At 40.8% G+C, this 12,739-nt stretch overlaps 2 protein-coding genes and 1 pseudogene across 3 annotated transcripts; 2 read left to right on the forward strand and 1 right to left on the reverse strand.

The window, feature by feature from the left end:
* The first annotated feature begins 1,968 nt into the window (after positions 1 to 1,968).
* Positions 1,969 to 2,456, forward strand: LOC115667209 (uncharacterized). The gene has a single exon (XM_030588823.2). The coding sequence runs from the start codon at positions 2,023 to 2,025 to the stop codon at positions 2,326 to 2,328; it is 306 nt and encodes a 101-aa protein (XP_030444683.2). The 5' UTR covers positions 1,969 to 2,022; the 3' UTR covers positions 2,329 to 2,456.
* Positions 2,457 to 2,560: 104 nt separating this feature from the next.
* On the reverse strand, positions 2,561 to 5,379 carry LOC115668168 (uncharacterized; annotated as a pseudogene).
* A 3,266-nt stretch (positions 5,380 to 8,645) lies between these two features.
* On the forward strand, positions 8,646 to 11,491 carry LOC130137205 (WD repeat-containing protein DWA2-like). Of its 2 annotated transcripts, XM_056307992.1 has the most exons (7): positions 8,646 to 8,802; positions 8,920 to 9,003; positions 9,097 to 9,229; positions 9,884 to 9,995; positions 10,078 to 10,177; positions 10,689 to 10,816; positions 11,335 to 11,491. In XM_056307992.1, the coding sequence occupies exons 1-7, from the start codon at positions 8,758 to 8,760 to the stop codon at positions 11,450 to 11,452; spliced, it is 720 nt and encodes a 239-aa protein (XP_056163967.1). In that variant the 5' UTR covers positions 8,646 to 8,757; the 3' UTR covers positions 11,453 to 11,491. The 2 variants fall into 2 exon arrangements, with proteins under 2 accessions (XP_056163967.1, XP_056163968.1); XM_056307993.1 differs by lacking the exon at positions 11,335 to 11,491 and having other exon boundaries at positions 10,670 to 10,817.
* The last annotated feature ends 1,248 nt before the right edge of the window (positions 11,492 to 12,739 follow it).

Here is a 12,739-nt window from a genome sequence, read left to right on the forward strand (position 1 = left end):
TTTTGATAAAAACCGCACCGTTACGATTGCCTTAGCCCCGCTTTTGCCGAATCATAACGTTAGGCAAGAAGAAACAAAGCTCTTTTAACGAGCCCATGATGAGGGAGTATCATTATTGGTTTGAAAGAGAAAAAAAGAAAAAAGGGAGGAAATTAATTCAGACCTTGGATTTCTCCTAGCTTTTTGTTATCCAGCGGCAGTGCCCCCCGCTGCTTTGGAAATGTTCCCTGTCCGAGTTTCTCGCATCGGCCCATCATCAACTTGCCGTACCTTTTCTCTTTGCTTTCTCTCCTTTCTGTTTAAAATGATTTCATTAGAAAGTGCTCCTGGTAAACAGCATTCAAACGCAAATGCATCCGTAGATTCCGCAGATGAATTTCGCAATGAATTTGCAAAGCTCGAACTGCTAATTACGAAGAAGTATTTAAAGGGAGTAGACGTGTGCGCACTTGTATTTATATGGGTGTTCCTAAACCTTAGAGACTTGGATTATTATTGGGCAAAAAACAATAGATAAGTACATGCATATGAGGGAATTCTTCAATTGAGTTGCGAAAAAAAAAAAGGATTAATATCACAAAAAACCCCAAACTGGTACATCCGCGATAAATTTACCCTAAAATAATGTTTTGACCATCAAAAACCCCAAACTGATACATTTGTAACAAATTTACCCTCCATTAGTTTCTGTTAAATTGGATTAATATCACGGAAAATCATAAATTAGTACACATGTGACAAACGAAGGGTAAAACCCCAAACTTGTATATCCGTCAACTTTCATGTGTCATCTGATAAAGCAATTTGACAATAAAATTTAACGGAAACTAATGGAGGGTAAATTTATTATGGGTGTACCAGTTTGAGGTTTTTGGTGGTCAAAAAATTAGTTTGAAGTAAATTTGTTACGAGCGTACCAATTTGAGATTTTTCGTGATATTAATCCAAAAACAAACTACTAACATTTACTCCAAGAGTGAGAAAAAACCAACCGCTAGAAATAGTTGACCTTTTGTTGATTACATAAATAGATAAGAAATTTTATATAGAATCTCTCTTTTATTGAGAAAATATGCCGCGTTGGCATGTTTTATAAGAACAAATTAATCAAGTGTACTTATTTTTAGATGGAAAATTATCTCTGAACTTGTATCCAATGTATAATGTCCTTTCTGTACCTTTAATTTGGTCGGTATAGTCTCCGAACTATTGGTAAATGTTCAATTTAGTCCATGCTCGAACAATATATCAAACTCGTATACCCTACGTCTTGGGGTGGGATTCCTATTGAATGCTACTATAAGAGATTACTACACGTTGAGTTGAATTTTTTAAAATGACGAGTGAGCATGTCCATCTACTTTAGAAAAGGAAATAAAAATAGGGGCTTCAAATATTTCACATGAAAATTTCTTTTCCTGATTTGAGATGAATATCTTACGGTAGAAGATTAACGCGTTTTTTTTTCTTGACAACCATTCAAACTTAATGAATTAGAAATGACGTCAACGGATTTCATTAACTCGAATTAACATGAGGACATCATTGAATAAATTCATGCAGTTTAGAAACTAAATTGAACATTACCCATATTTTGTGGACCCCATTAAACAAATATAAAGTCCTAAAACAATATTACTGTTATTAAAGTTCAAAATCCGTTAATGTCAATTTCCCTTTTTAGATTTCGAACCCATATTGAAAAACTCTATTTGGAAAAGTGCAGAGAAAAAGAAATAGAAATGAACGTGTAAAATAAATGAAGATCAAGCCGAGTCGCCAGTCCGAAACTCGAGAAAATATTTTATGCGATAAACATAAGGCGTTCGGTGTACATGCCCGCTCGCGAAGCTCGGACGCGGTCGTCAAAGTGGCACGTGGCAGCAAAGTAGCCCCGTCACATCAGCAACAGCACACACGTGTCAGTACAGCCTTCGGACGTATAAAGTTGGGGCTTCTACGGTGCAAGTCCCAATTACACGCATACGCCATTCATCAATAATCCGAGAAACCGAAGCCAAAATGGAGGATCTACGGGAGATGCAGAGGACGGAGCAGGAGCAGGAGCCGGAGCCGGAGCAGGAGCAGGAGAGCCGGAGCGGGCCGCCGCACATGACGCCCCTGAAGCCGCTGACCCACGACGCTTACGGCGGCGGGATGTACGGCACGGACGATCGACAGGGCCAGCAGCAGCAGGAGCGGCCGCCGGCCAGCGACACGCAGAGCGCCGACGGGCCGGTCGGGCCGCCGGTCCAGCCCAAGCACAGGCCGCCCCCCTCGACCGGGGACCGGGACCTCGACATCACCGGCCAGTCTTACATTCAGTAATTCCGATTTGGTCGCAGAGATTTCCGGTTCCTTATGAATGTTTCGCTTGGTCTTGCATTTTTTGGGTCAGGGACTCCTAAGCATGTACAACTTTTTCATGAGTTTCTTATATGATTTTATTTTTATTTTATTTTCCCTTTTTAATGCGGGAAAATAAATAAACGTCGAAAAATGTAATTTTCGGTGACCAAAAAATACATCAAAAGGATGTGATTTTTCGTTGGACTATATACTATCCCCTCGCCAGGCCCAGACTACATATTTCCTTCGCGGGAGGCGCGTCCCAATTTGCAGTCCGGCCCTTCAAGTCCTCGAATTCGCTCACGCAGTCCTCCAGCCTCAGGCCCCCGATCCTCCTCCTCCCACGCGCCGCCTCCTCCCCCGCCACCCCGTCGAACGTCCCCTCCCACCCCTCCTCCCACGCGCCGCGCGCGTCGCACAGCTGGAGGCTCCCGTCCTCCCAGTCGGTCCAGCTCCACCACCTGTACATCGGCCGCATCACCCGCGCCACGCCGCCGTGCACGGCCTGCACTTGGCCCCGCTGAGCGGTCCCCGGCTCGACGTCGCGGCCACCGGCACGCCGTAGCGGGTCGGGGGGAACGCGTAGCGGCGGTCCGTGACGACGCAGAAGGGCACGCGCCTCGCCACGTGGGGCACGCGCTGGGCCCGGAGCTGGGCCCGGAACGCGGCCTCCGAGTTGAGCTGGCGGAGCCCGGCCGCGTCGAGCCGCGGGATCAGGGAGAGGCGGGAGAGGGCGGCGATCGACGTGGCGAGGTCGCCCACGCCGAGCCGGTCGTTGAGGCCGCCGTAGTTGGAGCCCTGCGGGACCACGTATGTGCCCGGCACGAAGTTCTCGGGGCCCAACGGGGCGGTCCAGAACCCGTCCACTCGGGTTCGGACTATCCAGTCGTAGGTGAAGTTGTTCTGGGTTTGGTAGGCTCGGATCATGTTGAGACAACCTTCGACCAAGTTGAAGTATTGAAGAAGGCCCTGCAATTGAGTGAAAATGTTTGTAAAATTTAATCTACTGATTCAACTTATACAGGTTTTATTAACCTAAATATTTGAGTTTAAATTCGAAGAAATAAATAAAAATATCTTTAAGTGATGATTAGCTTATCTCGTTAGTAAAAAAAATGCAACATGAATTTTTGAAAAAGCATTTATTTTTAAAATGTTATGCCCCATATAATAGTTATATTGTCTATAATTTGAATCTGTAACTTACATTACTTGATTAAATCTTACTTGCAAAAATAAATATCAGTCGCTTAAAGTGATTACTCTTTGAATTTCAAATATAGCCTCTCTCATTACTGTTGACTTACTTAGTTGGCAAATTCATTTAGCTTGGAATCAAGATAGTTAGAGAGAAAAGTTGAAATGAAAAAAACTTAAGACATTCAAATGCCACTCTAAATGTTTATGCTGTTGTTGACTAAAACGTAATTCAATTTTTGTGAGTAATTTTATTTAATCTAGTAAAAAATTAGACTGAATAAATAGAATCACTTGGTTTGGGCAATAAAATAATTTTAATAAATTATAACTAATCAATAACACGATTCATTAAACTGTTGCTGGGACAGTAACTGAAATAATAACTCCCATTATTTTAATATTACAAAAAAATAATACTTATTTCAAACTTGCAATAAAATATGCAAATAAAAAAATATTATTTTGCAGGTTAATTAAAACTTAGATCACTTATATTTTATTCAATTTTCCCCCTCGAACAAGCATATTTAGATATAGCCTCTTATTGTTCACTAAAAAATTATTTGCATTTTATTATAGATGCTCAGGCAACCATCATAGCCTTTTTCTTTCTGCAAAGTATATTAATCATAGACCTTCATAAAGCATGACACTCTTTTACAAGATTATTATATTAATTCTACGAAATCTCATCTTTTTCTGTAACATCTCATCTCATATTAATGAGTTATTAATAACACACAACTTACAAATATACACATGGCCGTGCCTGCTAACTAACTAGTTTAAATGGATTAGTATATAACAACCATCTGCTAACCTGACAAAAAAGGTATTTTATCTTTTATTTTTCGAGCAAACTCCATATGTACAACTAGCCTATGGCAAAAAGAATAAAGAAAAAAAACTCCATCACTTGTCTAAAAGTCAAATGGTGCACAAGTGCAATTAGAGAATCAAGACAGAAACAAGCAAGAGCTAGTGGGGGAAGAAAAACGAAACCATCCGACCTGAATGCCACTGGGGGAGTTGAGTCCGGTGAGAACTCGGGCCTGCGACTCGGTCTCGCGAATCTGCTGGGGACGGAAAATGCGGACGGCGGCGATCCTCGGCGACCCCTTCAGCAGCAGCAGCTTGTACGAGTTCTTGTCGTACGGGCTGTGCAAGAACAGATCCGAGTTGGGATGCCCCTTGAGTAGGTGCTCCACGATGGACGGCCCGGTCAGCTCGAACCGCCGCGCTGCTCCCACCAAGCAGACTGCGATTCTCGACTGATCCAACTCGGCCTTCCGCTCTGTCCGAGCCTCTGCTGTGCCATTCGACGATGGCGGCGGTGGCAACCTCGGCTTCACGAGGGGCTTTGAGCTGCGAGGGGCGAGGAGGAGCAGGGAGGAGTCTGGATGGAGAAGCACGAGGAGAGAGAGCGCTGAAGTCGCGGTTATTATGAGGAGGACACGCGAATCGAGGGACGACGGCGACGATGATAATGATGATCTTCGGGTGATTATGTGCATGGTGTTTTTCGGTGGGAATTTGAGCATTCTTTGCGGTGTTTATCTATACAAACATCGCTTCTCGTTTGGTTAAGGAGGCAGATGACGGTGCCATGTTCAGATCTCAAGATCAATACATCTCACAAGGTTTTAGTCAACGAAGTTAGTTCATTATTCTTTAATGAAGTGAAAAAAAAAAGGGTTATATGAATTTTCGCATTATTATGTGCTTTTGGTTTTCCTCCTTTGTCGACGGAGCTGCATCAGTTGAGCACTGCATCAGTTGAGCATTCCTCGTAACCGCCTTTAAAATTCATTCATTTCCTTGCAAATTCAACCTCGGGGAGCATTTCTCGTATGAATTTTCTAGGACTCGTGTTTTGTTCCCTTTGACTTTCCCCGAAGAAGAAAACCATCGAATGTGATCTGCAGTTAATTATCATTGAGTTCATTTTGTTCCCCAACTTGATTTTCTTCTCTTTTTCTTAATGAAAAAAACCTGCTACAAAACTTGCTTCGTTTTCTGTTACATCTAGGGGGGGTTTATGTGGAGGAAATAGTATTATCGAATTGTCATGCCTCCGTTGACTTTTCAATTATTTTTAAGTATTGATAATTGAGCGGAGGAGGGACTTTCCGAGAGGAAAGTGAGTGTTGACTTCAATGGAATGAGCCATCTTCTGCCTGTGACGAAGGACGCACCTAGATTGTTCATAACCCCGTCAAGATTCATGAACGGTGCCTTTTGAATTATACTCGAGCAGTGACCAAAAGCGTTGGACCAAAATAAATGAACAAAGAAAAATGATAGGCGGACTTTAAAAAAAATATATGGGCAAAGACTTATTTGCATCGGGTTTGACGGTTTATCGTCTGGGTCTCATCATCAGTGAAGTCTACATGGTCGATAATTCTGACGGTTTCGTTTGGTTAAGAAGAAAGAGCTAGACCCCAAAAGCCGGTGATCATGGCCAGGTAGCCCCAGCTCACGGAACATTGCCGATTGTCATTAGCCGACCGTACGAACTCTTTGATAGATAAAGCGAAAATGCTTTTCACAATATTGATTCCTAAACACAATGACGACCCGTAAACAAGCATTTATCATGCTTAATGCTAGGCGAGAGCCTATCATGCCTCATTGTAATTAAAACAATTTTACTAACAAAAACCGATGGGGATTATTTTCCGATACATGTCGGTACATTAGCTGGAAAAGATACATGATGGACTGGTGTGTCGAGTCCAAGCTTTGAGATCGCCCATCATAACTTAGAAAATAAAAAATAAAAAAATCGAAGTTTTGTTAACGGAAGCAGGCTGCAAAATGGAACTATTTGCTCATGTTGATGTATTCGCACTTCGTGCTAGTTATAAGCCCAGGATTCAATCTTGGACTTCCTAACTTTTAAATAGATTGCCATTTGAAGATTGTTATGGCAATGAATCGGTTCGGTTGATGTTGCCAGGCTCCGCTTGCTTTCCTACTTCTGTAACTTTGTCTCTGCAGCGAAAATATTCGTCGGGACCTAGATTTATATGAATCGGGTTCATCAAAATTGTTGATCGGTATGAGTCTCGCGTGAAGTACATGATCGGACTCGGGGTGGACGATGATGATTATATATGGTCCATGACCTTGGATCCGTGCGAGCATCTAGTTAGGGCCTGTTTGGTAACTATCCAAACAGTGCCTGATGTTATTCTTTTGTTCCCGAGAACAAAAAAAGAACAGAAATCCATTTGATAAATTTTTTATTCCCGGGCACAAATTTGTTCCCAAGATCAGTTTTAGAACAGAATTAAGAATAAAAAAAATGTTGATTCTTGATTTTGGGAACAAGAATCAGAAATGAAAAAGAAAATTTTTTTCTTCTTCTTTCCTGTTAGGTGGCCGGCGAGGGTTGGACTCTCGCGGGCAAGGGCGAGGGCTGGACTCTTGCGGCCTGGTGAGGGTCGGACCCTCATCGCCGCCCTCGCGGCCTGGGTGAGGGTCTGGCGAGGGCGACCCTCGCCTTCGCCGGTGACCCGGTCATGGGCCAAGGAAGGAGAAGAAGAAAAAAAGGAAACAGAAAAAAAAGGAAAAAAAAGGAAAAAATATTAAAAAATTCAAAATATTATTAATAAAAAGAAAATTTGTGTAGTTACCAAACACATTTCTATTCTTTTTCTATTTCAGGAATAAAAATTTTGGGTAGTTTTCAAACGCCTTCAAATACTTAGAAATTATTTTTAAAAATGGAATAAAAAAATTATTTTTGAACAGAAATTATTTTCGAGAACAAAATGGTTACCAAACGTACTCTTAGGGTGTGCATGGAATGCATTCCAGAATAAAAATTCTGTTTCGGAATGCATTCCGGAACAGAATGGCGTTTGTTAAAAAATTTCCGGAATGCATTCTGGAGCGATTTTTGCATTCTGGAATAAAAATGCGTTTGTTAAAAATACTTGATTCCAGAATGCATTATTGATTCCAGAATGCATTTTTTATTCCGGAATGAGTTTTTGGCAAGAAAAAGAGAAGCTACTTTTTGTAGCTTCTTGATTTCGGAATGCATTCTCCCTATTTTCTCACAATTTTTTTTTCAGAAAATGCATAAAAATTGAAAAATTCATAAAAATTTCCAGAAAATAAAAAAAAAGTCAGATTTTGGGAAAATATGAAATTTGGTGAATTTTCTTTTAAAAAATAAAATCAAAATCAAAATTTTCAAAACTTCACAGAATAGCTTAAAACACATGTGGCCACCCACTTTGAGTGAAATTTAAATTTTTTGAGGTGCCAAAAAAAATCAAAAATTTCAAAACTTCACAAAATGGCTTAAAATACCTGTGGCCACCTACTTTGAAGTGAAATTTAAATTTTTTGAGGTGCCCAAAAAAAATAAAAATAATAAAAAAATAAAAATTTTAAAACTTCACAAAATGGCTTAAAATACCTGTGGCCACCCACTTTGAGTGAAATTTAAATTTTTTGAGTGCCCAAAAAAAATAAATAAATAATTTCAAAATTTCACAGAATGGCTTAGAATATCTGTAGCTACCCACTTTGAGTAAAATTTAAATTTTTTGATGTGCCCAAAAAAATAAAAAAAAAATAAAAAAATTCAAAACTTCACAAAATGGCTTAGAATACCCGTGCCACCCACTTTGAGTGAAATTTTAATTTTTTTAGTGCCCAAAAAATTAAAAAAATCAAAAATTTCAAAACTTTTGAAATTGCTTATAATACATGTGGCCACCCACTTTGAGTAAAATTTAAATTTTTTAGGTGCAAAAAAAATCAACAAATCAAAACAGATTTCTGGAGCAGAATTAGTCATGTTTTACCAAACAGATTTCTCCTCCAGAAATCAATTTCTGGCAAGAATTTAATTTCTGAAGCAGAATGGTTATCATTCGCACCCTTAATAACCATGGGGTGGAAATGCTAGTTCCATGGGTAGCAAGACGTAGGAAGAGTTCATATCCTGAGCTCTCACTAATTGGGCCTGAGGCCCATTTACCAATCATGGCCCACATTAGTTGGGCTGGGCCTTAGGCCCATTAGCGATTTCGTCGCAGTTCCCAGGTCGCACCGGAGAGAGAGAGAGAGAGAGAGAGAGAGAGAGAGAGAGAGAGCTCGCGAGTTTAAGCAACCGGCAAAATAGCAAGAGAACGCGATTCAGCTCAGCCAGTTCAGCTCAATCGGCGATCACAGTTCACCGCATCGATGCAGGGAGGATCGTCGGGCGTTGGCTATGGCCTCAAGTACCAGGTCCAACCTCCGTCGAAACCCCCCCAGTCGTCCCTCCCTCCCTCCCGCCAAGTTTCCCTCCTCGATCCTTGATTCCGTTCATTCGTCCTGATGAATTCTCCGCCGGATTTTTCGCAGGCCAGGTGCATCTCCGACGTGAAGGCCGACACCGACCACACCAGCTTCCTCACCGGAACCCTCAGCCTCAAGGAAGAGAACGAGGTGCGTCTCGCGCGACTTGTTCGCAAATTCTCTCGCTCGCCCGCGGGCTTGCTTCGATCTGGCCGAATCTATAATCGATGCGTTCTCCGTCAGGTCCATCTGCTGAGGCTCTCGTCGGGCGGTACGGAGCTGATTTGCGAGGGCTTGTTCTCGCACCCGAACGAGATTTGGGACCTCTCCTCCTGCCCCTTCGATCAGCGCATCTTCTCTACTGTTTTCTCCACTGGTGATTGATCGATCCATGATCTGCTCGAATGCGTGTCCTGATGATGCTGTTGGTCGCTCGGTCAAATGTGCCGGCTCTTCGGTTTGATTTGGTTTTCCGAGCCTCGATGATTTGATTGCTTATATGGGTTCTACTGCATGCATTGTCCGCTGCTAAGCTGCGATTATTACTCTTCAGTGTCGATGTTTTCGGCTAGTTAGGCTCAATCCTCTGGAGTAGACGATCATTTCTGTGAAACACTGTCACTGCATTTTCTGTTGTATGCGATTCAATTCTACAGATTGACGGAGTTTGTAATTTCATTTGTTTTCGTCCCGTTAAATTTGTTAACCTCTCCGCCCTTGTTTACCTATGAATGCTTCCAAGGTTAGAGCAAATCACTAAATGGCGATTGTTTTCTTCTCTCATGAATTTGATCTAGGAAGTCTGTTTATGACGATATATTATTTTTAATGTAATAGTTCTTCAGTCAGGTGGTGTAATGTGAATTATATCCACGTTAAGTAAGTTTACGTATGAATTGTTAATTCTTTTGATGAATCATCATTCAGCTACAGCGTCCCTTATTTATGGGTTGATTTTGTTGGATGATAACATTAGCTAAGATTGAAGGACTAGTTGGAATGTGTTTTGAAAATCCTCCTCTTGTTGAAGGTGAATCTTATGGAGCTGCTGTATGGCAGATTCCTGAGTTATATGGACAGTTGAATTCTCCTCATTTGGAAAAAATTGCCTCACTTGATGCGCATTCACGCAAGATCAGTTGGTGGGCTTCTTTAGCATAGTCTCCCTATTTTGTCATTTGAAAACTTTACTTTGCTTGCTGACTTGGGGAATGCCTGCAACAGTGTTCTCTGGTGGCCGTCTGGAAGGCATGACAAGTTGATTAGTATTGATGAGGAAAACATCTTCTTATGGAACTTAGATTGTTCAAAGAAGTCGGCTCGGGTATATTCTAATGGAACCTCTCTACTGGCTACTTCTTTAAGAATGAAATGGATTATATACTTCTCCCATATGTTCTTTAGATATTTATAAGTAATATAGTTCCTTTGCCATCGCCTTTTAATTCTGTGATGTAAGACAACCGGTAGAGGAGATAGGGGAGAGAAGTAAATGGATGATTATATTGACATGGTCCAGAGTCACTTTGTTTGATGTAGATACAATGTTTTGTACCCATACAAAGACCGTTGAGCTCTTTTTTGCAAGGAGTTCTAGAAACATCTTATTTGGCTCCATGGGTCTCATATGGTTTTCACATGAGTGTTCGAGTTGATGTTGAAATGACAATGGATAATCCTTTTTTTTTGGTTGTGTGGAGATAGGTGAAAGACCAATTGATGCAGTGTGCTTGTAATAGTATTTGTGGGAAATGGACAATATGAAGAGTGATATGTCCTTTTTAATTCGTATCCTTACTTGCTGATCCTTATTCAGGTCTTGTTTCAAATTCTAGGTCCATTCACAGGAGTCTGCTGGTATGCTGCACTACCTCTCTGGTGGAGCATGGGATCCACATGATGTAAATACTGTCGCTGCAACCTGTGAATCATCAATCCAATTTTGGGATCTTCGGACTATGCAGTAGGTTTCATCATCCTATCCACATTTGATGCATAGCGTCTAAGTTGAGATGTGACCCCCTTTTCTATTTGCAGTTGGTTGATGAACCTTGTTCAGTTCATGTATTGGTTCTGTTAAGTGCTCTATTCATAAGTGCTCTATTCATAGTTAGATGTTTTCTTTATCACTTTTCGCTTTTTTTTTCTTTGCATATTTTTCTTCCAAAGAAGAATAAAAGTGCATTGCACTTTTCGCCGTTTTCTTTTTGCATATTTTTCTTCCAAAGAAGAATAAAAGTGCAATAACCAGTTAAACTGGAAGTAATTGTGTTTGCTTTGATTTCTTTTTAAGATGAACATACCATTTGCCACTCGGGGCAAATTTTCAGGTGGTGTACCCCTGTTTCCAATTAATTGTAACTTCGAGGGTAATAAACTGAAATGGAGCTAGCTTGAGTTTTGCTTGCTTAGTATCTTCTCATCCTGTGGACACTCTACAAGTTTCTGGAGTGTGTGCTGACGGAGTTCATATGGTGACAGGAAAGCAAATTCACTAGAATCTGTCCATGCTCGTGACCTAGACTACGACACACAAAGGAAGCATTTACTTGTAAGAAAGCATCCATGGAATCCAGCATCTATTTTCATGTATATTTGATTTATTGCTTGTGTTGATTAGATTAATCGAGGATGCTTCTAAGACATTTTAGCATATGCATTAATTAAATAATCAATTTATGACTTTGAAAAGTTGTTCTGAATCGGGAGGCTAGACTGAAATTTTCCTTTTGACATTAGTTCCACTTGACGTACTGGTAGTGTTTAAGGACATAATTTGCGCAAGGTTAAGAGAATAGGGATTTTCATTAAACTTGGTTTCCAATCTGCAGTGGATAGAAGAGTCTAGCAACTTATCGTATGAATAGGCGAGGCATAAAGTATGGGTCTATTTCGTGCCATTTTACCAGCTTGGTGGAAGAATCACGTTCCACGGATTATTGAAAGATGCTAGCATATTGACTGAGCACCAATTTGATGAATTAAGTGCTAGTCCACAACAGGAAATTAAGAACTTGTATATTGTGAGATTTCAGGACATTGCTCGAATAAAAATGGTTAATCACATATTTCTGTTTGATGTCCAAGCACAAGCTACAGAAGTTTATCTGAATGGGAAGCTAGTTATATGCATTCTCTGGCAGTCAAATCACCAGCTGTATTAAAGAGAATTGAGGGTATGGATTGATGAACAGAATACCCTGTTTGCAATTGGTTGAGGACACTTATCAAATAAGTTGGGTCAGGGATCTTGTTTAGATGAAGTCAGTGAGTCAATCTGAAGAAAGACATGGAGTATGTGGACCTTATAGAGAAGACAGTGTTAGCAAGGGGTATTGCATTAAAACATCCATATTAAAATCTCATTTTGTGGGAAATATGTCTTGTGAAGTAGTGTGCTATCGTTAATTTGTTCATTGAAAAGCAGATGCGCCACGTATGATATCAATTCTAACATGGATCACCTGCGCAAGTGACTTCCTTGAGCAAGTTACTTTCTAGTTTGCACATGGTATGTAGCATTGACTTTGTTTCCGGAGATGAATGATCTTTCCTGGAAGTTGACTCGGTGTGATTATCTATGTCTGGCTCCACTAATTTTTCATGTGGGAGTTGGCTCTATGAACTAGAGGCTACCCAGTGCATCGAATAAGGGAAAGAAAACTCCATGAGTGAGTAACCGTCACAATAAGCATTTTTGTGTATTATGTATATCAGGAGAACCACAGATGTAGTATCAGGAATTTAGCAGGGAGTCATAAAGGATGTGAGTTAGGTTCTTTGTGATATCATGGTATGCCACGATGCAGTTTGCTTCCTTTTAGGAAAGGGACTGGATAGACCAGAGGGCCTTTAGTCTTTTGATTAGAGTATAAATCGTGATATT

Source organism: Syzygium oleosum, unplaced genomic scaffold (assembly GCF_021117445.2).
Source record: "Syzygium oleosum isolate NSW1041296 unplaced genomic scaffold, Sole_v2.1 Sole_v2.64, whole genome shotgun sequence".
NCBI lineage: Eukaryota > Viridiplantae > Streptophyta > Magnoliopsida > Myrtales > Myrtaceae > Syzygium > Syzygium oleosum.

What these genes read in the sequence shown, in the direction of transcription:
- LOC115667209 (XM_030588823.2), top strand. Translation starts at nt 2,023, where the DNA reads ATGGAGGATCTACGGGAGATGCAGAGGACGGAGCAGGAGCAGGAGCCG.
- LOC130137205 (XM_056307992.1), top strand. Translation starts at nt 8,758, where the DNA reads ATGCAGGGAGGATCGTCGGGCGTTGGCTATGGCCTCAAGTACCAG. An exon ending in GTTCAAAGAAGTCGGCTCGG is followed by an intron (nt 10,178 to 10,688) that starts GTATATTCTAAT and finishes TTCAAATTCTAG; the next exon opens with GTCCATTCACAGGAGTCTGC. An exon ending in TGGGATCTTCGGACTATGCA is followed by an intron (nt 10,817 to 11,334) that starts GTAGGTTTCATC and finishes ATATGGTGACAG; the next exon opens with GAAAGCAAATTCACTAGAAT.